General features: G+C 42.1%; 2 protein-coding genes across 7 annotated transcripts in view; one reads left to right on the top strand and one right to left on the bottom strand.

Moving 5' to 3' along the window:
* The first annotated feature begins 425 nt into the window (after window positions 1-425).
* LOC309696747 (rhodopsin) lies at window positions 426-1,926 on the top strand. Its single transcript, XM_082518117.1, has one exon. The coding sequence runs from the start codon at window positions 517-519 to the stop codon at window positions 1,579-1,581; it is 1,065 nt and encodes a 354-aa protein (XP_082374243.1). The 5' UTR covers window positions 426-516; the 3' UTR covers window positions 1,582-1,926.
* A 2,235-nt stretch (window positions 1,927-4,161) lies between these two features.
* LOC309696737 (membrane-associated guanylate kinase, WW and PDZ domain-containing protein 1-like) overlaps window positions 4,162-27,781 on the bottom strand; it is a 92,764-nt gene continuing 69,144 nt past the window's right edge. For 5 of the 6 annotated variants that reach the window (XM_082518098.1, XM_082518096.1, XM_082518097.1 and 2 more), the window contains 11 exons: window positions 21,855-21,889; window positions 19,323-19,578; window positions 16,874-16,965; window positions 15,964-16,159; window positions 15,518-15,820; window positions 12,816-13,019; window positions 11,504-11,588; window positions 9,945-10,005; window positions 9,021-9,164; window positions 8,750-8,888; window positions 4,162-7,285 (listed from right to left, as the gene is read on the bottom strand). In XM_082518098.1, coding sequence (XP_082374224.1) covers window positions 6,180-7,285; window positions 8,750-8,888; window positions 9,021-9,164; window positions 9,945-10,005; window positions 11,504-11,588; window positions 12,816-13,019; window positions 15,518-15,820; window positions 15,964-16,159; window positions 16,874-16,965; window positions 19,323-19,578; window positions 21,855-21,889 — 2,621 coding nt within the window. In that variant the 3' untranslated portion in view covers window positions 4,162-6,179. Of the gene's footprint in view, window positions 7,286-8,121; window positions 8,214-8,749; window positions 8,889-9,020; window positions 9,165-9,944; window positions 10,006-11,503; window positions 11,589-12,815; window positions 13,020-15,517; window positions 15,821-15,963; window positions 16,160-16,873; window positions 16,966-19,322; window positions 19,579-21,854; window positions 21,890-27,781 lie in introns of all 6 variants that reach the window. The other variant, XM_082518100.1, reaches the window with a different exon arrangement.

The raw sequence follows: 27,781 nt of genomic DNA on the forward strand, positions 1-27,781 counted from the left end.
AAATTAACACAGTTAAAATAGATTGCTCCTAAAACTCACAGGAAAAGATGTCCATATTAGTGAAAATCCCCTAAAACTTCCAATTTAGAGCTTTATAACTTTGAGCCATGTGGAGGAGACTTGCAGAGATATTAAGAGACATCTGAACTGAACAGTTTCCCTCAGTTGTAGGTTTAAAGCTGACTGTGCACTAAAAGCTTATTTTCTCGCTAGACACGATGTTGTTAACATGCTTCAAAACATACAGTCACTGGATAGAGCCGTGTTAGACGTGAGCAGGTGTAACCTTAATATCTTGATGAGTGGTCATTAATGTTTGCAGTGGTGGCTGGATTAGTTATTAACTGTGGCCTAAATCAGTTTGTGCTGACAGATTGGGAAAGTGATAATCCAAGGTGTGCCTTTAAAAGCCAGACTGTAGCTACCTGGTTCCATTTGTAGCATTTGTACCATCACTCTCCCAAACAGCCAGAAGAAACACCTCTGAAGGGCTGATCGCAACCACAAGCCGCAACCATGAATGGCACAGAGGGACCCTTTTTCTATGTCCCTATGGTAAACACCACTGGTATTGTCCGGAGTCCTTATGAATACCCTCAGCACTACCTTGTCAGCCCAGCAGCTTATGCTGCTCTGGGTGCCTACATGTTCTTTCTCATCCTTGTTGGATTTCCCATCAACTTCCTTACTCTCTATGTCACCATTGAACACAAGAAGCTGCGAACCCCACTAAACTACATCCTTCTGAACCTTGCGGTGGCTGACCTCTTCATGGTGTTTGGAGGATTCACCACAACGGTTTACACCTCTATGCATGGCTACTTCGTCCTAGGTCGCCTTGGCTGCAATCTGGAAGGATTCTTTGCTACCCTCGGTGGTGAGATTGGTCTCTGGTCACTGGTTGTCCTTGCTATTGAAAGGTGGTTAGTCGTCTGCAAGCCTATTAGCAACTTCCGCTTTGGGGAGAACCACGCTATTATGGGCTTGGCCTTCACCTGGGTAGCGGCCCTTGCTTGCGCTGCACCCCCTCTTGTCGGCTGGTCTCGTTACATCCCTGAGGGCATGCAGTGCTCATGTGGAGTCGACTACTACACACGTGCAGAAGGCTTCAACAACGAGTCGTTTGTTATCTACATGTTTATCTGCCACTTCACAATTCCACTGACTGTTGTGTTTTTCTGCTACGGCCGCCTGCTCTGTGCTGTCAAGGAGGCTGCTGCTGCCCAGCAGGAGTCTGAAACCACCCAGAGGGCTGAAAGGGAAGTCACCCGCATGGTTATTATGATGGTTATTTCCTTCCTGGTATGTTGGCTGCCCTATGCCGGAGTGGCCTGGTATATCTTCACACATCAGGGATCTGAATTTGGACCAGTCTTCATGACCCTCCCAGCCTTCTTTGCCAAGGGCGCTGCCATCTACAACCCTATCATTTACATCTGCATGAACAAGCAGTTCCGCCACTGCATGATCACCACCTTGTGCTGCGGGAAAAATCCCTTTGAAGAAGAGGAGGGAGCATCTTCTACTGCCTCCAAGACCGAGGCTTCCTCTGTGTCCTCCAGCTCTGTGTCTCCTGCATAAAAGGGGCGTCAAGCAACGGCTCCGTGATCCGCCATCCAAGACGAAGACTTCTGCTCCCCCAGGGAAACTACTGAAGGCTAATGTCTACAGAAATAATTTCCTTTTTGTATTTTTACAAACGAATTGATTCAACCTAAAGACAGTTGCAGTAAAGGTCAGCCCATTACAGAGTTGTTCCTGTATGTACAGAATATCCAACTTAACAATCGGTGAGATTTTTTTTTCCTGAGAGGAAAAGGAAAAATGCTAATCTTTCACAGTTGGATCCTAAATGATACTGGCTTATTTTTGAATGTAGAGGCATGTAATCAAGGCAACGTAAAATAAAACGCACTTTGCAAATGACACATCCTGTTTATGTTTTACTTACAGTTTGGGTGGCAAAGTTCATATGATTGTAGTATATTTAATCAAATAAATAAATGTGAACGACCTATTCAGAATGCATTTATGTCTTGAGTCAGTTTAGACTTTAGAGCTGTTATTGCAGTTACTACTGCTCATCTACTGTTAAACTTGATGAAACAGTACACAAAAACTTAGTACTTAGTGTTTACAAGTGGCCTCTATAATCTCATTTCAGTCACAGGTCACCTTGGGCTTAGAACTTGGCCTAATAAAGAGATTACAACATTATAAGATCTTATTATCGGTGAGTATGCATGACACCAGACACAACTTTATCTGATAATAGATATTAATCACATTATGTAAAGGTTGACAAAGATTTATTAGATGACCAAATGAGTCTAACCAAGTGACACCTTCATGCAAATTCAATGGAAACATTACAGGTAGTGTGAAAGGACGAATCAATCAAGACTCTATTACACGTAAACCTAATTAGTATTAATAAGGAGTATTGATATTTAATGGTTTATAAAACTCTCTAATGTTTTAATAGCATAATAGTATATTACATAAACAATAGTATTACACACACACACACAGCGTGGTGCTTGTGCAGTGGAACTGCATGAGCACAATATGAGCACAGGTCTTTTTGCATCACAGATACGTTACTGAACAAGGTGAATTGTGATGCTTGTGCTCTTGGTAACTTGTAGTTGGAGTCCAGAGCAAATTTCCTTCCTCTTTGGGGAGAATGAAACATAAAATAAAGTAATATTAGTCATTATTATTATTATTATTATTAATAATAATAAAACTGAATTTACATTTTTAAAGCCAAATTTGAGCTGGCACACTGGACTTCTCTAAGAAATCAGAAATTACTCAAGCATTTAATTACCAACATTCAATCACTAAAAATATTTTTTCTGTTCAGGACTGCAAGTAATTAACTTTTTTTAAAAACATTGTAAATTCATTGATAACAGCAATGATATTTTAGTATTAAAAATAAAATGTAATTTTTTACAGAAACACTTAAAATATTATTTTGGTTATTTACTGTTACTGTTGTTAAGGGTAACTAAACTGTACACTACCTTGTGGTGTAATACATTTGCTAAACTGGTACACTCATTCCTATATGGCAATGAGTAATTATCCGTTTCACAGTTCCAAATTGTCCAAATGTATTAAAACAGCACCCATAACAGCATGTTAGCTCCTTGTATCCATGCTGCCATGTTATGTTTTTGTTTTGTTTTTTTCCAAGTTACCCATTTGAGTTACAAATTAAAACTAAGACATGAAACCTATGACTGTGGACCTGTTGGACAACTACTTGCCTTTTTCCTGCTTTTCTGCACAGTGTCCAGCATTTACGTAAGTAGACAACCTTCAGACACTGACAATCTGTGTAAACTTCAGTTTTTTACCCCTCAGCCATAAAAGGCTCATGTGGTGTTGTTGTTGTCACCCTCCCAGGCAGACAATGTGGACACCCGAGTTTGTTAATGCGATAACTCGAGAACGAAGTGACGTTTGAGATTCAGATTGATACCATCAGTGCCGCTTCTACGTTTGAATCACAGTGATCTTGATCTTAACGCCAGAGGTTAAGTTTTCTGAAAGTCTTGTGAATGGGATAAGTTGAAAAGGAAATCACCTATACTTTTCAAATTTATACTATAGGTGTTTGTACTAGGAGGCTGATGGGTACCACTGGGTACCCCCAGTATTTTTTACACAGATAAAACTGATCAGAAATTACTAGTGTAGTTGATAAAGAAGAATGAACTCTATGAAGCAATATAACTAACGGCCCACATCGATGACTACTATCTTACATGTTTTTTTTTTTGTGTGTGGGAGTCAGTAGACACATTCTCCTCCTCTGAAGAAGGTATTTAAATTTTTTTTAGAGATGTGTGTGATCAACAGATAAGCAGTTTTTAAAACAGTTTGAACTTCAGCAGGTTGTTTTGACCATGTGTGCATTCCTAAACCCATTGAGTTGCTCTCGTGTGTTCACATAAGCGAGCAGTTGTGCAGCTGCACCTAAAGAAGTGGCCAGTGACTGTACAATCACCATTGTTCTTTCTTCCAGTTGCCAGTCTCTACACTTGCACATCAAAACCACGACCAGCTCACCAGCGACGTGATCAAAAAACCTGAACAAACGCAAAAGCTTATCCTGAGATGTGCAGTCAGGCATAAAAAAAGAAATCCTTTTGAATTTGTATGGAAAACTTTATTTGATAATAAAAATAGCATTCACAGACTTCTTTTGATAGCTACATATACATTGTAATCCATCTCAAGGAAAGAAGCTGGATAAGTCCACATCTACTTGTACTTTGACTAATGTTATGTATAGCTTCATGGGTCAAATAAAGCTATGAACAATGTAGTATTTATATATGCATAGTTATATAAAAAAGATTGGCCCATATACATGTACTGCTTTTATCAACACAGAGACAGCATTATGTCTGGAGCACGTTGCAAGAAATAATGCTTGAAGAACACAGACTGCATACAAGTGCTTTATAATACAAAGGCAGGCTAACCATTGAGAGAGATTCAAACCATTAAACAGTTTCTGATTGACCACATACAGTCTTTCATTTTAAAATGTCTTTACATACCTGATCCAGAGTAAATCAACATATTTCCCCACAAATCATCAGGTCCACTTCAGAGATATAAACACAATGTCACATTCCTCACTACTGAGGGTTTTCATAAATTTCTCTTTTGTACAAGAAAAAGGCAACATTTTATTCCTCCACAGGTTCCTTGTAGTTACATTGGAGAAAAAAAAAAAATCTTTACAGACGATGGCCAACACTTCTCAGATTCGCTTCTTTTTTGTTAAATACAGTACCATGGTGACAATGGTGATTAAACAATGCATTTGTTGTGGTTCTCCCCCCTCCTCCCAATATATTTTTAGTTTGTAAATGAAACATAAAACAGAGAATACACACAAAACAACAGTAAAAAGCAGCAGTCAGATTCCAGTGGCATGACAGCATGGCTCAGCATGGCAGATCAGTTGTCCCCTGTACCGGGAATCTCCATGTTACCGACACACGTAACCACATGGGCTCTGCGCCTCTGTACCCAGGAGGTGGTCGGTGCACAAACGTGCTTGTAATAAACATGAGGACAGGGCTTAAAGTTACTGTGGGATTACAGTGCATGTTCCTTTATCAATTATTCTCACTCAGACCCATCAAATAAAGTGATCACACTACATTTTAATTTACACATGCATCTTGCACAGGGATAATTTACATATTTACTTTTTTTGGCATATCTCAAAAATCATATTTCATGGCAGCTTCGGCTGGTATTATGGCATAATGCAGACTTGTGTAAGGTGAAATTACATTTTTCCACAACAGAGAACATTGTTGCCTGTAGCTGAAAGCGAGTCGAGCTCCTTTCCCATCGCATCAGTACACACAGTTTTTTCCTCAATCCTTCTCCAGGGGGAAATCTAATAATAGCACTGCCAATTTTCACATAATTCGTTAGAGTTTTGGAAGCGTGTATTTAGGCAAAAGAGGTTACACTGCCTCAGCATGCATTTCCAAGTCCGTTGTATACTTTTACCTTGGTCCTTAATAAAAGATCGAATGACTCTTACTGGAGATATGTGCCGAATCAAAAATAAATAGTGAGCAAATGCAAAAATGTCATATATTAATTATCTAATTATCATTCTAGTTTCACCATCAAATCTTAACATTTAGATTTTTGCAAAGTCCATTTTCACAGTTCTCGTGAACCACCAGTGTCTTGTGCTATAGTTTTTTTTTTAAGCAATTCAGGAATGGATAAAGACATCTAAAAACAAGTTGAAAACAAGCTTAGTAGTTACCACAATTGGAAGCATGTTTCATACCTCTGAGGGAACAAATATTTAGAGTCAGCAATGCCTACAAAAAAGCAATATCACTGATTTCATATGCAGGCACATACAATACCTTTACTATAGTACAACAACCTTTGTTATGCTCAAAATAACCAAAACAATGACAAAAACAGTGTGAACTGATAGGATTGTACTCCTGCTGTTTTATGAATCTCTGGATGGGATCACAAGTAGTAAAGTTAATCAAATCAAACCATTCGACCAAATAAAGCACGAGAGTTAGTATCCTTAGAAGTCCAATTCCAGTGTATGGTACATAGTTTGCACAGATAGAGAGAGTGGTGAGGGGGATCTCTGCTCTGCTCTAGATGCTGAGGTCTTTCGGGCTTTCTTTGTACAGCCTTCTCTTGGGCTCAGGGAGCTGGTTCGGGCTGCGGCCTACTGCGTTATTGTTGTGGCCGGTGTTGTTGAAGGCAGCGTTACTGTGTGCAGCGTTGTTCTTCATCATGCTGTAGTAGTCTTTTAGTCTTGGTGCGGCTGCATAGTTCAGCTCATCCCGGCTGTAGGTGCTATCAGGGGAAGAGTCCCGCTCAACTCTGTACAGTCTCTCCATTTTCCCGTTTGTCCGATGTCTCTCCTCTCTCCTCTCCGATGAAGAGTCTCGCAGAAGGTTGCCGTTCTTTGTGGCTCTGTCGTATGTGCGGCCCCTAGCTTGAGAAAAGGAATCCCCTTTGTTGTTGGTGCGCTCCGGGGTGGTAAACTCCCTGACTTGCCCAGTCATCTGCGAGTCCTTGAGGAGCCTCCGCTCATTGTACTTCCGATCGGGGGTGACTGCGAGGAACCCTCCATCATCGTAATCCCTCTCAGGTGTACGGTCGCGATGTGCTCGCTCTGCCCTGCGGTCCATCGATTTGGCCCGCCGGTGATCAGGGGACGAGGCGCGCTTTCGGGTCGGTGAGCGGTCGAGGGAGCCGCGGCGCTGCGGACGAAATCTCCCGTCCAGAGTAGAACTGCTATTTGAGAGCTCTCGCTCCCTCAGTTTCTCGGCAGCTGCAGCTTTTTTCCCCGAGTTGTCCTTCCTCAGAGTCTTTAGGAGTTTAGAGATGCCGCTCTCCGACTCAGACTTCTTGACTTTGCGGCCCCGGCTCTTCTTGTTGCCATTGCTACTGCTGTTGCTGTTGTCAGGAGACTGCTGTCTGGGGGAACTTTGACTGTGATTGTTATTCCAGGTGTGATGATGATGGGGTTTAAATTGCCAGCCTTGGTAGTCCATCTGATTTGACCCATCCCTGTCCCTGTTCCTGTCCATGTCTCGGCCACACACAGCCTCCTCCTGGCGTGATGGTTTGTGAAGGTCTGGTGGATAACTGGACTCCAATGAGGTGTGATATCGGCTTTTGGGTGGCAGCGTTCTCACTTCCGGAGTGTTTTGTGCCCCGGGTGCGGAAGGGTGCCCGTCATTGCTGCCGTCTGCAGGAGGGAAGAAAGAACGGGAAATATCTTTTCAACAAGTATCGGAAAGAAACTTAAAAAAAAAAAGAAAAATCAAAAACGTGAAATTAATTGCGATCAGCAGACATGATTTTCCTTGTTGGCTGATTTGAGCTCTTGCATTGACATGATACAAACAAACAAAAAAAATCAAAGCAGATACTGATGGAAATCATGCATACTGGTATACTTCCATTTGCTGCATTTATTCTTAGAATAAATCCGGCTAATGTAAGCTGATGTGTAACACTTTAACACATCTGCACACAAAAAATGCATTGAAGTTATACATGATTTCAATATGGTTTCGCTATAAGGGCTGCAGGTTAAAACACAAGGTGACTTCGGCAACAACAGCAGGTGCAACACATCAGCAAGTGTAGGGCAGGGGGTTATCGATAACACAGCAGGCACCTAGGAAATCATTCAAAATAAAATGATGAGTTTAATGTACATTAATTGGAGGAACAAAGCAAAAAAAACTGTTTGGCTGAAAGTCTGCCAACCCCCCCCCCCCAAAACAGACAGGTTGCAGGTGGCAGCAGCGTGTGATGACGGGTTGAATTAAATTAGTCCCATTAATAAATGTCTGGTCTGAAGCTGGCACATGGGTAGGGATATCATATGCATACAGAAGTTGAATAACATGGGTTAAATGAGGCTGACAAAGCTTGTATACAATGTCAACAGGTCTTCACGCCAACACGCACACACAATGGGATGCAGGGTGGTATGGGCTGAAAGAAGGGGTGAATATAACTGAAAGGAAAACGGTGACAGGGAGAGTGGAGTGGGACAGACTTTTGGCTACAAACCGTTGTCTGATTTTGGCCCATTAGGTAGAAACAGGGCTCTCCCATCTTGTCATTTCTCATTGTACCAACAGCGAGATGAGGAGCCATCATCGCTGGAGAGAGGAGGAAGAGCCCAGCAACGAGAGACAATCAGAGAGAGAAAGGAGGAGGAGCAGAGAGGAGAAAACAAATAAAACAGACAGGAGGCTGTTTTACAGTACATCTTATTAAGAGAGAGGAAGTTATTTTTTGTCAAAGACAAAAGAATATTGACACAAACTCTTTATAAAGCATCAAAAGAAAACAATCTGAGGGTAAAAGAAAGTGTCAGAAAATTAAAATCCCAGTTGAACCAGCAAATAACAGTAAATTGACAATGAGAAAAAGAATCCTACACAGGAAATCTGTGCAATAGCTCTTTAAGATCAAATATATATTTGAAAGATCAGTTTTGTGGTTGTTACATATTAATCACACTTTGAACATGTCTTCCTGTTAAACATTTATCAGTTAGGTTAGCAGTGCAGCTGAAGATCATTTTTAAGGAATATAAAGTTTTTCTGGTGCACTACAAAGATATGAAACTTTAGTCTGCGGTTCAGCAGTGACAGTGATGAGTTTCAGCGCCACACCATAATGCATTACCTACCATATTCAGGTACAGATCCATCTCCCCGTTTGAGGACGAGCCGTGCCCTCCGACCACCATTCTTGATCAGTTCGATGGCACGTGAGTGCTTCATGTTCTTTGTGCTCTCACCATTAATCTCCAAAATCTCATCTCCCACCTGAAAACAGAGAGGCCATGTTACTGTGGCAACTGGCTAAAGGTAGGGTTTCATCGACACTGCAAAAAAGAAATTTAGTACATGAAAATGTATTTTGACAGAGAATCAAAATAAAACAACCCAGATTCTTACCCTTATCTTGCCATTTCTTACAGCAGCCCCGTCCTCTGCTAGTCTTAACACATATAGGTCCATGTTGTACTCCCGGCCGCCTCTCAAGCTAAAGCCAAAACCTTTACTGTCTCGCTCGAGGTCCACAGAGTAGAACTCTGCATCCTAAAAGATAGAAAAGGGTTGACAAAGAGAAAGTCACAGAGACACCAGAGTGACTAAGTTCAAAGAGTCGAAAGGTGATTTCAAACTTAAGGGCTAATCAAGCCCTGTCCCAGAAAAAACTCAAAGTGTCAATGGCAGTGCAATACCTTCAAATGCATGAATAATTAATGATGCATGAGCCTGTGAGCTGGGTACAGATCACTGAGGGAAGGGCACCGCAAGGGCTGGACCCAAAACTTACCTTACTCATGAAAAAGTTAAGAGTTATGGAATCTTCCAGCGCATGGTAGTGTGTGTATGAGGGGGTATCTGTATGTAATAAGGATTATTTGAATATTTGACACAAAAATATTTATGCCATCCACATGTGGTACATATCTCCCCATGTTTACTTGCGCTTTTCTTCCTCCCTCTTCTGGCCTGAAATGGAATATTGCAGCACATGCTGGCATGTTACTGCCATCTATTGATCAGAAAATAGCGTGGTACCACTGCCTGCTTTTTGTAATGCATCACACATGTGTAGGGGCTCTTCTCATTTTCTTTCTCGTGCAACCTTAAAACCACTATCCACTAATTTTACAGTATGACCTACTTTTCAGCTGACAAGTAGTGGAAATACATTAAGGTGACATTCCACAGAGGAGTGGAAGATTCTATTGCGGCCATAATGATCCTTTTATTTCCCTTTGATAATAACTGTAGCATATCTGCATGTTACTGATAGATTGAAGTAAAATGGTGATGACCTTTAACTATGGATGAAAAATCCATTCTTACCTGTGTGATCAGAGATTGTGTGGGAGGAGGAGGTGGAGCTCCTTTTGACTTTGGGTTATTCCTTGGGTTATAAAAAAAAAACAACAACAACAACAACAACAACAACAACCTGTTAATACATGTAATGCATAGATATTGTGCTGTATTTATGGCTTCATCATTCGCCACAACAGTGAAACCACTGTCAGGTGAAGTGAAACATTATCTCATCACAGTGCAATATTCTGCCACCTACATACTGTTACTGCACGCGTGACCCAGTAGATAACTTTCTCTTTACTCAGGGTCTAGGCCCTCTTAAGTCTAATTTTTGCTTCTTTTTTTTCTTTGTTTGCTTTGAATTTCATGATTTGGCTGTTTGGCTGTGCAAATGATTGGCTCTCGTTCACAGTGGGCGATCGTGGCTCAAGAGTTGGGAGTTCGCCTTGTAATCGGAAGGTTGCCGGTTCGAGCCCCGGCTTGGACAGTCCCGGTCGTTGTGTCCTTGGGCAAGACACTTCACCCGTTGCCTACTGGTGGTGGTCAGAGGGCCCGGTGGCGCCAGTGTCCGGCAGCCTCGCCTCTGTCAGTGTGCCCCAGGGTGGCTGTGGCTACAATGTAGCTCGCCATCACCAGTGTGTGAATGTGTGTGTGAATGGGTGGATGACTGGATATGTAAAGCGCTTTGGGGTCCTTAGGGACTAGTAAAGCGCTATATAAATACAGGCCATTTACCATTTACAGTCTGCCTTTTGTCCCGTGTCTCTGGCAACCCGGGCCCGAGTCTGAATCTGTCAGAGGTTTCTTCCTGTTAAAAGGTTGTTTTGTTTTTTCCTTCCCACTGTCTCCAAGTGCTTGCTGTTTGATTGTTGGGGTTTCTCTCTAATATTTTAGAGTCTTTGCCTTAAGGCAACTGTTGTTGTGATTTGGTGCTATATAAATAAATTTAAATTGAATCAGTAATGAGTTGTTTGCAAAAGTCCGCTTATTGACAATGTCATTTTTGCAGTTTAATTGCCACTGTGCAGAAACTATGTCAATCTTTGTGGAAGAACTTCTATTTTTTTTAGCCCCAAATCTACAAGACTCTGGCTTGACTGTGAATCTAAGTAGTTAATGTGAATGTCTCTGTAATCAGAGCTGCAACAGATGGCAACAGATTTTAAATCTTCAATGATTTATCACAGCTAACTGCTGTATTATCACAAAAGGATTGCTTGTAATTGCCAACTTAACTCCTTTTAACTGCAAACCAGTAGCAGAGTGAGACACTGACTTGTCTTAATATTGCTGTCTTTATGCTCCTAAGTCTGAAGACAGCAAGTAGTTGCAGGCCCAGTCTTTCAATCAACCATTTCAAACAAAGTAGGATCACATTTTGCGCATGTTTACATAAACTTTGGACATGCCACAATCTCCATCCGCTTTTCTTTAGTTTAACAGTAACATTCTAATGATGTTTTGGTGACATAAGACAAGTCTGATTGGTGTGCACTCTTTAAAGATGATTTTTATTCGTGGAAATTAAAAAACAAAACAAAAACAAAAAAACCCCCAAAAAAAACCACATCGTCACCTACCGGGAGTCTGCAGACTGAGGTGTGTGTGTGGTGGTGATAGTGGCGATCTTCTCAGCGTTTGTCAGCAGAGAAGCATTGGAAGATTCTGAAAAGAGAAAATACAATAAAGAGATAAACAATAGAAAACAAAGTGACTACTTTTGTTAAATGCATTTGCCTCTAGCTGCGTTTTAAAAAGATACTCTGGAGAACAAAATGTTAGTCTACAAGAGTCCCCTGAACCACCCACAGGCAGTTCTATTCAACCTGATGCTAACTGCCTGTGATGCTGTCATTTGCCATTTACTCATGTACAACACTGGCCCCACTGCACGAAAGAAAAATAGCATTAAAGGAAAAGAAAAAAAGTCAAAGTCAAAGTCAACTTTATTGTCAATTCTGCCACATGTACAGGACATGTATCATTTTGATTTAGTAGTTGTTCCAGGAGGGCAAAAAAAAAATTAATAAGAGCAAGAATGACCGTCTTTTCTTGCTTTTCTGTTGTATCACAAACAGGCAGCACATGTATAAGTTACCCGCACCACTGATAGGAGTACAGCTCTGTCTGCAAGAACATCAGCCTGACTCATTTGTCTTAGACTCCTTACTCACTCATGCCTACTTCCCTCATTACTTAAAGAAATACGACTTCCTTGCAGCCACCTCTCACTTTCTCTGAGGCACAGGGTTTTCTAAAGCCACACTACCAAACTTTGCCTTGTGATTCTTCATGAGTGAGTTGCTGAACATGTGCGCGTGGGAGTTTGTTCCCACCTCTGTCACCTCCCATCTTCATTAAGCTTAATTTTATGTCTCTACGGAGTATGTAGCTGCGTGGCTCTTTGCGATGTCTGCATGAGCTGACCAATGGCTCAGTCTTTAACATGCACTTTGTGTCAGCGCTTGACATATTTTTGCCAAAACGTGGAGCTTTGAGTCACAAACTGCTTGTGCTGCAATATTGTGCAGTTCCGTTTCTTTTTCTAGGCTAAGCTAAAGAGCTTAACACCATCAGGAAGCACTTGATTAAATGTGAGCAGTGTTTTTAATCCGTTAAAAGTGACAACAAATCCAGAAAATAAAATAAACCAGAAACTCGGGGGGGTGGAACGAAACTCGGGAAGTGTTATGGCAATTTCTGGGGGCAACTTCACCTTACTCCTACTCAGTGACTCACTTTCAGGAGACGAGGGTTCACACCCTCGTGAAAAGTGCTCTCGCCTGTGAACAGAGTCAGTGCCCTTTGCTTCCCACCACAACCATGAATAAGTCACATCACAATGCATTATGAAACAGCCATCGTGAGGCCGGAAGCCATTGCACGCCTTACCATCACCGGGGATGATCCTGAGCGAGACTGTGTTCCCGGCTTCCTTGATCAGGTTGACGATGTCAGAGTGCGACTTGTTGGTGATGGAGCAGCCGTTAACGGCCAGTATTCGGTCCCCGACTTTCAGCTTCCCGCAGCGGTCCGCCGGGCTGCCCTCAATGATGCGTCCTATTTTGTGGGGCATGGCCACACAAGCATTTCCAGCTTTTGTGTTAATAAACATGTTTGTTTTGTGTGTACATTTTGCACATCATGATGATTTTTTCGATTGTGTTGATTGGTTGTATCGATTTATAGGTTTGGAAAAAAAAGAAGAGAGAAAGAAAACAGGGAGAAAGAACGAAGAAAGGTTAATTATGCAAATCATTGCGTCCCAGTTCCCCCACAGAAAACCAATAAAGCTGAGGACCTGTTGAAAAATACATATGCACTGTAAAGTATGAGGAGAACAATATAATTTACAGGCTCTTTGGGACAATGCGGGCGATGTGGTAATCAATGCGCAGTGAAGCAGGTGGAGCACCACTCCTGTTAGATATTCAACTAAGTGAGCTTGACCAGCTCCGAAATCAGATGAATTTGGATATGTAGATGTTCAGACTATACTGCAGTTGGAGTTTAGTCAGTGCAAATGCTGCAAGAAATACTTGCAGCAGCAGATTGACAGTTTTCAACACTGCACGCCTCGTTTACACAGAAGCTTTGAACAGACCCAGGGGATCTCCAGCTCTTCTCACCCTCCCTCCATGTTTTTCCCTTTATCTCCGCTGCTCACGACACTTTTCCCTCCAGTATTTTTTGCGGCATCCATATTTATTACATCACCTTAGTTTACCCTTCTTGTGTCTCGATTTAAAAAAATGCAGTTGTATTCTGTCAGTCTATTTAAAAAAGGAAATATGGGACAGGGTGTGTCAAGGATTTAATACCCAATCTGTTAAGCACAACACCAACCCCCAGGTCATGTGGGTAGGAAATGGACTTGTGCAAAGTGATTTATGCATCACTGATGTATGGAAGACAGAATCAGCTGAAATTGCTCTATTTTCTCCACCAGGGCTTTAAAAAAACCCCATCTAGCCTCCTGGAAGAATCCTTGCAGCAATGTCATGCCATGTTTTTATTTTTGTTTGGGCTTTTTTTTAGTAATACACATTCCTCTTTCATATTTCAGCTCGTGTCCCACATGGTTAGAATCCATTAGAGCAGTGAGTGCAGGATGCTACAGCGTGATCCTAGATCAGTGAGTGAAAGTACAAAGTCAATTCATCTCATTCTCCCGAGAGGAATAGTGACAGAGCAGAGAAGGGGGGAGCACAGCGAGGAAGCAGCAAAAACAGGCACCTGAAAAGTAGAAGTAGTCTAGACGTGGTTGTTGACTAGCACCGTCACAGGTGTCATTATAAATAACTCATTAATTCTTGCATCGCATTTTGCAGAGCGACGCCCTCAGCCTGTGGGATCAATGAAATATTCCCCAGGCACTCAGCATGGGTAACGTGTCATCCATTCTTGTGTTATGCCTATGACAGACCACAGTACATCATCATAATGGCTACTACACAGGGGACCTTGCTATGACATTCATGTTTGAAATTCATCACTCAGAGGTTAATACCAAATTTGTTCAAGGACGTCTACAATTCCTCATCAGTGCCTGCCTCACGTTAATACATGTGATTCTGCTCTTTTGCTGCGATACATAAATGGTACGGACAGCTATGGACTGTGCCGAGTATATTTCAATTACATGCTGAATGAATTGGTGAGGGCACCTCCGAGGCATCAATGTGTGATGATGGCGTTTGTGATAAAGCTGCAGCCGGTTCGATCCTGACAGAGTGCACTCGCACACGAAGGGTTCCTTTATCCTTAAGCTTATGATAGTCTGTGACCTCAGTCTGTGGCATTAAGCACCCTCCTGTTAAACACCTCCCCCCTGCTGCGTATAAGCAGGGGAAACTCAGTGATGAAAATATAAAAAAATATGTTAATTCTGCCAGGAGATAGCGTCAATCATTTAACTTTGTAGTGCTTTCATACTTTGTATGGATGTGTTTTGCTGGAGGCAGTTTCATGTACCACCTGTCAGTTTCTTTGGGATGAACTGTTTTGGCTTTAGTTGTAATAAAGAAAACACACACACACACTCTAGAACGTACTAAAGTTTTTTAAAAGTGTTGATGTGTTTTTTTCTTGCCCTCAAAATGCAGTAATTCTGGGTATACACTGTTTTTGTCTCTGAAGCTGGTGATCAGGGGATAATCTATAAACTAAATTGAGCACAAGATGCGGTTCGGTGCTTTTTTTAATTACAGAAGTTTCCATTTATTCCGTCATTTACTCATTATAATCATTTCAGTACATTCTTAATAGTCACTGGCATACACACGTGTGCGTTTGTATATAATCATGACTGGAATTCTGCTTATTTTTGAATTTTTTGCCCATCCTGCTCACAGCCAGAAAGTGAATTAATGACAGAGACATGAGGATAGAAGAAGATGAAAACATCACTTGCACCAATTCAAATTACAAATGCCCGAACAATCAAACTGTTAAATCTGATTAATGTCTAAATTGAACTGTCTGTAGCTTTGAAGACAGAGCCAGGCTATAGTAAACAAAATAATTTCTCTTGTCAGACTGAATTGAAGTTGCTGTCAATCTCAACTAGCTTCAGCTCAGTCTGCCTCACTTACCAAAGGTGGTTCCAGCATCGGGCCTGGAAACTGATGACACGATGACAAAACCGAATCCTTCGTTCTCTCCTCGTTGGATCTCCACATCGTACGGTTGCAGGGAGGCCGGCACTACTGCGCTACCGCTGCCTCCTCCGCCACCACTGCCGATGCCGCTGGTAGATCCACTTCCAGAACTGACAGTGTTGAGTGAGTTCTGGCTCCCCTGGGGGGTCCGCTTGCCCTCTGTTAGACTCGGTGCCTGGGTGCTGCTGTGGTGGGAGGATGCTGGTGATGGAGGGACATCACCTTCCCCTTTTGAAACTTGGGATGAGGGGAGTGAGAATAGACTCTTTAGACTACATTTCAAGCAAGAAGCATGTGATATATTTGCATAAAATACATGTGACTGTGCGTGAGTCATGCATGAATGCACACGCTTAAGTTTTATCTAAAACTTTCCTCACCTCCGTATCCAGGGCTCTTGCGTCTGACAGTGAGATTGACATGACCCTGTTTGGCGGCCTGCTGCATCAGCTGCACCACCAGCTGGTGAGACTTGCCCACTACTGCTGTGCCGTCCACACAGATGAGCTCATCGCCCGACCGCAGGCGACCATCCTCATCTGCTGCCCCGTACTTTACTATATGCCCTATGTAGATCTGCCAAAGGGAAAGCACATTAAATGCATTGCTACAGAGTAATTGCATTAGCTTAGAAAACAAAAGATCATTCAAGACACACCGCACTGAATCCGTGTGATTTATACAGCAGCTTTTCAAAGTTTCCCGTTTCAGTACTTCAAAGTATTTGTGGCTGACACAGGAAAAACCAAAAAGGCCGGTGCAGCCTATTGGGGCGGTGGAGAAACTAGTGTGCTCTAGGCATTGTGTGGGAGAGTACACAGGCCTGCCAGAAACAAGTGCACAAATACCATGCAGCATGTTTGGCACAAACAACAAGTACTAACTCCTGTGGGGCAGACCTGAAACCTGCTGCCATTTTATTTCACTATCTGCCTTCCATTCGTCTTCTCGAAACCTTCTTTAAGACAAATATATGGCACACAACCAGAAGGAATGGTGGATAAGGCCTTTGCTGTTCTTAACAAGCTATCTATACAAATCTCCAGAGAGCAACAGCTCCAGTTAAAGAGAGAGAGTGATGCATTAGGTCTTTCTGCTATTTGGTTTAAAGGCAGACTGAAAGAGGCACAGGAAATGTAAAACACAGCGGAAACTAATGAAGCAAAGAAACTGTTAGGGAACAGAGCATTTAGTAATGGTTGTTGTGGATGGATGTATATGTAAACATAGTATTCACATTCACAAGCAATTATAATAAACTGATGAGACTTAAAGTGAAGGAAGACTTACAGGCTCCCCAGGCTCATTTCCTCCCAATATGCGAAAGCCAAAGCCTGTATCCTTCCGCCAAAGGAAAATGTCCTGCTCCTGGCAATCTGGCACTGAAACACAAGAGAAACAGTGAGGACTCCATGGACATCAACAACCAAACCCAAACCAAAGATTTGCAGGTTCTGCTCAATTTTTCCTGCTAGAATCTATTTAGACTGATCACTGGATCCTTTTTTCTCTGATCAAATGTTCGCTTGATTATGGCAAATCTGCTGATCAATAAGGCATTTGCATTTCTAACAGTGTCAGAATGAGAGCAGGCTGGATCAACAGCTGCTTGCTCCTGCCTCATGCTCATGTTCAGAGCGCAAACTAGGCTGCAAGGTCTCGGGCTGTCACCTCATCACACTTGCAGACCTGAAATCTAGAACTCAACGCAGAGCCCTATTATTAGCTCTCATTTACAGTCAAGTCTTTCTTGCATGCATTAATTCATAGCATCTGCCTCCCATGCACTATTTCTGTACACACACACACACACACACCTCCCCTCACAGTTGCATGCACGGACAGGGCAGACTGTGGAGGACGACACAGGCAATTTGGTGTCAGTCTGTTCAACCCACAGGGCCAGTATGTACAGAAGGCACAGGCCATTTCTTCCTGCTCTGCCTGCTGCCTACACGGCTGCCACGCAAGGCCAGCAGTGAACCCATTCGTTTCAGCTTTCTAGGTCCCTCGATAAATTGCCTGGTGTGAATTAAACTGCAGCTGTTGGACTTGTAATTAACCCTCTGCTGACCCGCAACTACAGAGTAGTGATCAAAGCTCGATGTAACTAACAGTGCAGCTTTGTGACGCTTCATCATGCAACAGGTAACATGAATTCCCAAAAGCTCACCTTTCAGCCACACTGCTCTGCCACTGAAACTGTGCTCTTCTGGTGGACGCATGAATGCACCTACTCAAAAATTCAAGTTGGGTTCACTCTTATGTGGCAGCATGCACATGAATAAACATGGAAACACACAGAATCTGGGCCTCTTTTTCATTCGGCGTCTCCCTCTCTTGTTTCATTGTGTCTCCTCTCCTCCCCCACTCAATGGAAAAAAGGCTAGAGCTCCTTCAGTGGTTATCAAACAGATATACCAATCAGCTACAGCTTAAAGCAGACCTCTCCAGGCCCAGTTAATATTTAATCAGCAGCAGTCCTAGATTCTACAGGCAGCCATGATTGTTAATGCACTGCAATACACAGGATGTGGGCAGCTTGCACATCTGGCTGGGAACAGTCACAAATGTGTGACAAGCTAATGCAACAGACTTGCCAGAGACATCACTCTCTCTATTACAATGCAATCTCTGGCAATACTGAGGTTTATTTCACAGCCCATACAAATCCATCCTCCTCTTAAGTATCACCAGTGGTCCAAGTACAGGAGGCGTGAACGATGTAATTCAGCCAGAACGGGCGAGTGGAGTGCTTCTTTTTGAGGATATCCAACACTCCTCTATTTCTTGCAGACTCTTCCATTAGAAACACATAAGTGGTTTGACACCCTTACAGTGTTACCCAATGAATTATGCAAGAGTGGGCCGTGACTGCAAATGATATTGTGGAATTTTATGTGGAGACTGCCCACTTTCTAGTGTTCCAGTTTTGAATTTTCTGTTTTCCCTTCAGTAAACATGGCACAGCACATAACTGTTTGCCTACTAATAACATAAACACTTTCTTTTATAAACTTTAGGGAAAGACTATGGTAGTTGCACATCATCCTTTGGAAAACCAAACCGAGTGCACTCGCATTTCACATCCCAGAGTCTGGGGATAATATCGTGTGTGTGCGACTGACATGCACAAGCGTCACAGCAGCACTCGTCAGCTGCTTTTGTGCGTTTTCAAGGACACTTCTCTCTTGGAGGCACCTTTTGTCACAGGATCAGCTGTGACTGGTAAGCACACAATTGTTGAGCAAACAAACTAAAGGCATTAATGGACACAAATGCGCAGGTAAATGCATTTGCTGATCTACTTTAAACAATCAGAGCCTTGTCCAGGGCGTTTTTTTGCTTCATATGGGTCAGCGTAGTGGGAATCTTTTCTCCTACCTACCTTTACACAGTAGAGCTTTTTACATACCACTAAACTGACATTGCTTACTTACCTTCAATTAAATAATGTTAAATATCATACCATAGAATTTATAGAATAGAAGCCCGCACACAAAGGAAGGAAAACATAAAAAAAATATGTAGCGAAAAGCCTCAGATCTTTAAGAAGATTATTTTTTCCTTTTCGTTTTCATCTTGAATCTAAGCCATCGCATCTATACTGACAGGCTGGTACTCATTCTTACAGACGGTAAAAAAAGAATAAAGAATAAGTCCTCCTGAATTTTTAAACTCTAAAGTCTGCAAAATTTTCATATTCTTCAATTAAAAATTAAAAAAAAAAAATACTCACGTCGACTCTCATACATGCTCCTGGACTGTGCCCAGATCTTAAAGGGGTCTGGCTTCTTCTGGAGGGTGAGGGTGCCATCTGCGGGATCCTGAGGGGGCAGACCTGGCAGGGGCTGGGTGGGGGCAGCAGGAGTGGGAACCACCGCCTCACTGGGCATGACAGAGGGTGGGTGGCTGGGAGAATCAGTGTGGGTGCTGCGATGACTGCACACACTGTGCTGGGAGCTGCTCTGGCTATCTTTTCTTTCTAGCTGGTGCTGGGTGGACAGAACAGAGAGAGGGAGAGAGAGAGAGAGAGAGATTGAGGTGTGTGTATATAAGCGATGGGGGCGGATATAAACATACATGCAGAAGACGGAGATAGAGGGCAGAGAGACGAGAAGAAAGGAAGAGTAGAAAGTGAGTCAATGTTAAGGGTGACATAGAGGACAAACAAGACGACTTAGAAAAAGAGTTGATGGAGGACAAAAAGAGAGAAAAGTATCCAAGGTCATCTTTTTTAGATGCAGCAGAACATCTCCCACTTTGACAAAAAAAAGAAAAATCTCGCCTTGGTTTCCATGGTTGCGAGACAAAGACAGACAGAAATATGAGGGAATTTTAATGAACAAAGATATTGCCTTTTATAAACCCTGTGATTCTTTGTTCATTGCAGAAGGTTCTCTGCATGAAAACAGAATCAAGGTTGGTCTGAGTTGAAACAGGAATGTGTGCCATCTGCTTTGAAAGCAAACTAAAATCTCAGCTGCAGAGAAAATAACCCACTGAAATTGGTGTACAGAGTCGGTCGTTTTAACGGAATTTTTTTTTTTTTTTTTGTTTACTTCACGGTCATAATCACATGACAAAATAAGATGAAACACAGCCATAGTTAATTCTATCTGTTTAAGCATCAATGAAAATAACACCCATAGCACTGAATGCTTGGTTTGAGATAAAGAGAACTACGTTTTTATGGTCTAATAATGCAGTTCTATACCTCAACCTTTTGTTCTGTTCCTGTAAACAGAAAACGTGCATAGATGTTATCATGTTATTATTTGCTGATGTTCTTTTTTAACAGGTTACAACTTTAAAAATGTTCCTACGGATAAAATTACTAATAATAATTCTAATACTGAAAAAGCACAAATGTGACTACTTAATCACTTTTTCTGATATGAATAACAAAAAAAGAAAAGATATAGAAGTCTCCCAGTCTCTCACTTATCACACTATATGAGATGAAGGGTCAAATTCCAGTAATGCACTGCATTACAGCCATGTGAAATTGACTTCTTGTTTGATCACTGCAGACTTGCTTAATGAGTTGAGACAGCACGGTCTCTCTTGCATATGGAAGTTTACTGTGAGCATCTATTTAGATGCTGAACTGGAGGCAAAGCGGTTGTTCTGGGCTGACATGAAGTCGCATGCAGCGTGACATTTCACTGACATAACACAGAGGGAGGGAAAACTGGCTTTTCCTCAGTGGAAAGCTAATCCAAAGTGACAGTCAGGCTAGGCCACTATTGGTCCCACTCAACCCCCTTACAGTGCCCACCCCCTCCTCCATCCGCCACACCATGTGATCTGAGTAGGTGACACCCACAGCTCTGACGAATGCCATTTTGAAACTAATCCTAATCCCAATATCCAGCAAGCTGAGGTGAGGCTTTTAATGTTGATGAAGAGAAACTGCTGCAAGGGTGCAAGGGTTTCTGCTTCTCAAGTGGGAGGAATTGAACCTGCAACTCAACTTGGTGGCTCTCAGGGGGTAAAACAGGGTGACAGTAATTTGAGACTGTACTGATTTGTTATCAGGCTGATGAGTTGCAAAAACAAAGAAACATTTGCTTTTTGGACTCTTGAATACCTGCACTGGCCCACAAAAGACCCCTCACATTGCCCATCCAGTTTTTCTAGTTTCTTTTCTCTTATAAATAACATCTACAAGACACATTACAATCTATCAAAGTCCCCCATCCAGCTTCCCCAGCTCCCTAATTGTTTGATTCCAGTGCACTTTGGAGACATTGCCCCGTTTTCTCTCCGAGTTAGCCTCAGTGCTCCCTTTTTTATCTGTGGGCCATCACAGGCATTCACTGCTGTGGGCCAATCCATTTTTCTCGTTCTCCTCCTTTTTCTCTATCTTTTCTTCATGCTTCTTTCTCCCATTCTCCCTCGTCTGAGGCTGTGTGCCCTCCCCAACAGCTGGTCAATGTTACACTGCTCTGCCTAGGCTATGCTTAATCAGTCACAGGATGGCAGCATGGCAGGAGCGGAGGGATGTAAGGAGAAAGCGAGACAAAAAAACAGATGACAAAAAAGCAGAAAAAAAAACCCTGAGAGAAGGATGTAGGGAGAGCCAAAGTGTCAGACTGGGAACGAAGTAGAGATATGATGGCAGTAGGAACAATGGGAAGAATTTCTGAAACTGTAAAAGCGGGAGTTAGCTATCATATGTCTGTCTTTTGTTCTTTAAATAGAACTCATTTCACTCAGTGGAAAGCGCAAGGAAATGCACAAACACGAAAGAGTTCATAGTACTCACCACCAGCTTTGGACTCCTCTTGGCTGGCACCACTCCTGCAAAACATCGGCAGAGAGACAGAGAGAGCATTAATGACCTGCGGTGCTCTTGACTTGTCCCCTCTTATTAAAAACTCCCCAGGACAAACGGATGAACCCTTGATTCCTGCTGCAGAGCAGAGCGCAACTGGCCCGGTTCTGTCTCCTCTTCCTCCTCCTCCTCTCTGTTGCGTTCTCTCTGAGCAACACACTGCGCTAGGCTGCTCGCTAATCTAAGTGATCTCCGCCCCCCTACGCTCCACTCCGCGCTCTCACCCGTGCTGCTAGAAGAAGAGCTACTGATCTATCCGCATTAGACAGGCTGACCGCCTGCCGCAGCCTTGTACTGCTGGTACAAGCTACAGGTCCTCATAAGCAGCCACAGTCCTGCCTCCACAGCCTGCACAGCAGCCGTCTCCGGCACGAGAGTAAGGGCTCAGCAGTTTACGAATCATGTCAAAGGAAAGCCCGAGTTTCTGCCTTACTATGCACATCCTCTTTGTAACTACAGAGCCGCTTTCTCTCTTCTCAACTCCACTGTTTAACTCAGTGCTTACAATGAGAAGGTTTCCCTCTCTGCCCTTCTTCTTGTTCCCTCCCCCGTCTCTTCATATGTGCACCATGACTTGTTGTGCCTCTATCCCTCTCTCTCCCTCTCTCTCTCATATATGTGCCAGTTAATACAGTGTTAAGAATCACCAAGACGATCAATCTCATTTGTGCTAATGAAATATTAATACATGGGGCCAGCTGTCAGGAGAGATGTTTCACAGCAGACTAATATACATTCCCACATAATAGCCTTTCCCCACATCCATCACAATCAAACAGTTATTCAGTGGGTATGTTCCTTTACCTCTAAGACCAACCTATCAGCTCAGACTCCACCTGACTGCTTTGACCTACACACAGCTTGTGAATCGCTTTCCAAGAACGCTATTTTCCTGTCTTAAATCACCTTTGCCCGTCTCTTACTACGGCACAGTGCGCCGAGACAAAAATAGACAAATGAATGCATGAACGACGTGAGGCGGGATCGGGACAAGGAGTTGCTGTTGCCACGGCAATCAAGTCCTTCCGTATACAACGATGGCAGTCCGTTTTGTTAAGCATAAGAATTGAGCAGCAGTGCAACATATCTATATTAATTGCAGACCTTTGATCTGTTGCAGACAACTCCTCCATCTATGCTGTCAAGACCAATACAAATATAAAGCAGCTAACGGACCGGCACATGCAGGGATTATTAATGGAAACTTCCAGTGACATGAAAACACGCAACAACATGCAAGCATCCATCTTAGGCTCTTTCTGCTGCATTGGCAAAAAAATCATTAAATGTTAAAACTCTGTTGCTGCAAAGCCCCTCTCTCTACGTGATTCATAATTTATCCCTATTTTCTCTCTCCCTCTCTCTCATATTATAGGGGGGCAGCTACTAGAGCAAGTAGAACATCTCACAACTGCTGACGTGCAGAGGGATGCTTGTTTTTTGGTTTTTTTCTTGAGCGAGAGAGAGCGTCAGAGTGAATGTGTGGGTGTGTCTAGCCCAGGATGGACATACACAACAAGGTCAGATGTCAATAATAATGGTTTCTTTTTACAGCACTGTGGAGCCAGTGTGGAAGGTTAGTGAAGATCCTTAACTTTTAAACAACCTCTGAAAATCTCCAAGCGGGCAACAACGTCACCATAATCAGCATTAAGGGTATAGAAATTGAACTCAACTATGGCCGTACGGTTGATAAATTTGAGCACGCAACTAAAGGGGAATAGAAATTAGAGGAACAAACTCATATTGACCCCTGCTCTAAATTCACCCACCGAAGTGTGTGCCAGCTAGAACGGTAGCTTTGCATCTTCATGCGTGATGCAGTCTTTAAATCTGCTTAACTTAATCTAGCATTGTGATGTTGATGTGTTGTATACATGGAATTCAAAGTTGATTGGATCTGTTCGAATGTAACATTTATGAGCAGCCGAGGCTCAGCGAAATAAGTATGCTGATTGCATGTTTGTGCACACACGCAGCTCACGAGAAGTATTAATAAATACGTAGAGCGATACACGCTATATGTGATGACGGCACACATTCAAGAAGGTGAGCGGTTATTTATGCAGAGAACACACACACACACACACACACACACACAATTTACATTAGGCACCTGTTCCATAATCCTGTTGTATTCCGGTAAAACCATGCTCAATATTCCATAAATAAACGTAGTTCTCTTTAAAAGACTCTGAAATGATGATTAAGAACAAAAGGCCAACTTAAAAGGTAAGCATTTATTAATACTGAGACGATCTTTAGACGGAAAGACTAAAATAGCATCCATTAGCATTCATATGGGAAAGGATGTAAACAATCTAGAAGTGGCTTTGAGTATCAGTGTCTAGAAGGCAGATTCCTCTCCTTTTACAGTAGAGAAGTATGCTTGTGACATCACACAGCATTACAGATAAAGACGTTAATGGCATAATTACTGAACGACTCTCAAGCTGCACACAAGTTTTTTTTACTCACTTGCTTTGGATTCCCAGACAGTTAGCTACTCTATTCTCACACTGGCGTAACTGGGCATCACATGCACGTTGTACTGGGAAGTCGACAGGTTAAAGACTGTTTAGTGTCCAATAGTACTTTTGTATTTTTCAATTTTATATTGTCTATGTATATGCGAGAAAATGTGAAAATGGCTTTTCACATTAGAAAGCTGCAATATTACAACAAACCAGTTGACATTTGTGTTCAGTAGACTGAAAGTATGCATGTGAAAGAAAATCCTCTGTATGATGGAGTAGGTTTGACCTGAGATAAGGTTTGCCCCCCCCCCCCATTGTCATGTAGGTAGAAAGTATGCATGCAGGGGGGAGCGTTCTTTTATCTTGGAGTGACAAGCAGTGAAACAGCTTGAGGGTTTTTTTAAACTGAATCTGCAGCACTGTGAGTGGCCCACTATTTCAATGTGCAACTGATGCTGTGGCCTTGGTGGGTCTATGCAGAGCCCACACAGCGTGAAGAGTGCGAATGGTCCTTCCTCCAGGTTTTCTATATACATGGTCAGAGGGTGTACAGCATGAGACAAATCTGTAAATATTTGTCCCTTCACTACATATAAGAATTGTCCCATTATCCAATGGGGTTCTCTCCATTCATCTACCCTAAATGATATTGCCTTCACTTCCTCTTCATCTCTTATTGCATTTTCCTTCTAATGCCTTTATTTCCTCTCCATTTTTATTTCTCCTTTCTTCCGGGTTTTCATTTTCTCTCGTCTTTCTCTCTGTCTCTCAGGGGACAGGAGCTCTGTGCACGATTGTCATGGCAACAACGATGGGAAGACAAGATGGAGTCATAGTTGGCCTGGCCTCCTTTACATAGAAGAATCATGCAGTTGAGAACACCAGATGTTATCTTTAAAGTTTTCTAAGAAAAAAAAAATTAAAATCTATTAAAATGCTAAAAGGTACATCTTGCAATCCACACTTCCTCATTGCACATTAGTCACATGAGAGTGGATTTATTTGTACAGTGGTTTTAGATCAGGGCAGGTAAAGTGATAAACTAGTAGAAATTAGACTCGATTTTAGAAAAATACCCACCTGGCTCGAGAACACTATCCACAACTATGTTTTGGATTTTTAATATCTTCTGCTATGCAGGAGTTTAACATGTACTTCCTTCACCTGTACAGGGTACTTTTGCACGTCTAATTTTAATTGCACACACATTCTGCCTTCCTCTAGATCTAGACTCTTCAAAGTGTAGCCCGTAAGGCCAATAGTGCAGCAAGAGTGTAGTGAGGAAAGAACATTTTAATCATCCATAGTTCATGTCATGTTACTATCTAGCAGCACAGGTGGTGACTAAAGGAGGGTTTTTACTTCACATCTGTTTTAATCTTCACAGCAAAGTGAACCTTCCCATCTCAGAAATACAGCAGACGTTAAAACACTGCAACAACCACATCCCTAATGTTAAAAAAAACAACAACCCTAAAACCTACAATGTCCAAAATAAACCACCATCCACCTACACCTAAAGTTTTTTTGTTTTACATGAAGCATTTTTATTCTGTGAAGCCATTCAGAATATGAAGGCTCTCTAAAAATCAGTCACCAGAACTTTGAAATCCTCTGCTCAAGATGTTCGATAACTACACATTTGGAGGAGCAGCGATTGCCAATGTGGCTCTGCTCATTTCACTGTTACGTCACTGCAGGGAGCATTACAGTTATTGCAAATGCACACCCAATGTGTTCTGTCACAGAGCTTCTGAACTCACTGTGCACATTATCTCACATTAACCACCACCAAACTGCCCTGACACAGTTCAGAGCAATGCTGCCTCAGAGCGACAGGGACAAACGAGTGTACGACTCCAGAAGATGTTTTCTCACTTTGTTGGGCATATGCGATAATAGAGACAACTCAATCTGACTCTTAGAAAAAAAAAAACAAAAAAAAACAAAAAAAACCCCCTTAAACTACGTTCGGTTTTGTTTTGCACATTTTCTCAACCTATGAAGATCTATTTCTAGTTTTGCCACAGAATATTTTGTATTAAAAGAAAAGCAGACTAAAAATTGCAGCCGGCGTGGGAAACAGAAAAATAGCTGTCATATTTGAATGGAAAACAATCCTGGTGATAAATCACTGTGATGTTCTGACCTTGTGATTTGCGCCTTCTCCTAAAACCGGACTCTGCTGACTGAGTCAGACGACGCAGATTGATGAGTCACAGATGAACCGATTAAACTTCTCTTCTAGCTGAAGTCCACCTTGTTCCTCCTCCTCCTCTCCATCTCAAAAACCAATCCCCTCATATATGCTCCCCTTGCTGAACTTTCAGTGCCGTTCAGCAAATCTCACACTCTCTCCTCTAATCCTCCACCTCCAGTTTCTCAAAACATGATCCCCAGTTCTCATATTTCTCATCCTCTGCTTTTCCTCTTATCTCACTCTTTTTACCTCCTATAACTGTTGTTTGGGAACAATTATGTGCTAGCTACTAGCGATCCTTGAAAGGTCACAGCATAAGTCTTAGAAAACAGAACACAAATCTCGATCAGAACAACAGTTACAACCATAAACTATTTTTCATATTTATTGGTTAATCTGTCACGTACACCTACTCATAATTTACCATAATGGCATTTTAAAATCACCTAATCGACAGTTAACGTGATCTAGTTATCGAACGGACAGCTTTTTGATAAATGCCTTCAAAGTTAATTTTCTTTTGATCAACTAAAGGTGGCTTTTTACACTCTTAAACACGTGCAAGCTATACCTGACAATACTGTACGATATCAACTTGGGCATCTCTCATGCTAGTACTAAGGAAAGACTCCTGCTATACTCTTGTCCAGCTTGGCATGGAGGGCAGAACCAGGACTGGTACTTGTTTGAGGCAGGTGTTTTTACATACAGTTCTGTGCAAAAGTCATCTCTCATTTTTATTTTTTTCATTTTGCTTCCAAATGTATCAGACTTTCTAATTTTTAAAGTGGTCTTGAGCAATAGCTCTCCAGGATTTCCCATCCTTGTACCTGACCATTTTCTGAGGAATTTCCTTTTTTTTGGGTAAGCCACTTAATACTGACCTATGAACTATTAAAATATAAAAAGGCACCTAATTGAGGATACTGGGATAAACCAGTATTCGTGTCAAACAACTTAGCAAAGAACCAATGTTAAATTGTGTCTTTAGGCGCGTTAACCTTTTTGCAAAAACACATCATTTGTTACCAATTTTGTATCTAAAATCAACAAACAATCCTTAAGTTAACAGGTCTGATTTTTTGCACAAGAAATTGAGTTATTCCCAAAGAGATATTAATGCAAAGCTTGGCACATGTCTTTAAAAAAAATTAAATACAATTTGAAAAAACAAACAAACA

This window comes from Aulonocara stuartgranti (genome assembly GCF_965226115.1).
Source record: "Aulonocara stuartgranti genome assembly, chromosome: 20".
Lineage (NCBI taxonomy): Eukaryota > Metazoa > Chordata > Actinopteri > Cichliformes > Cichlidae > Aulonocara > Aulonocara stuartgranti.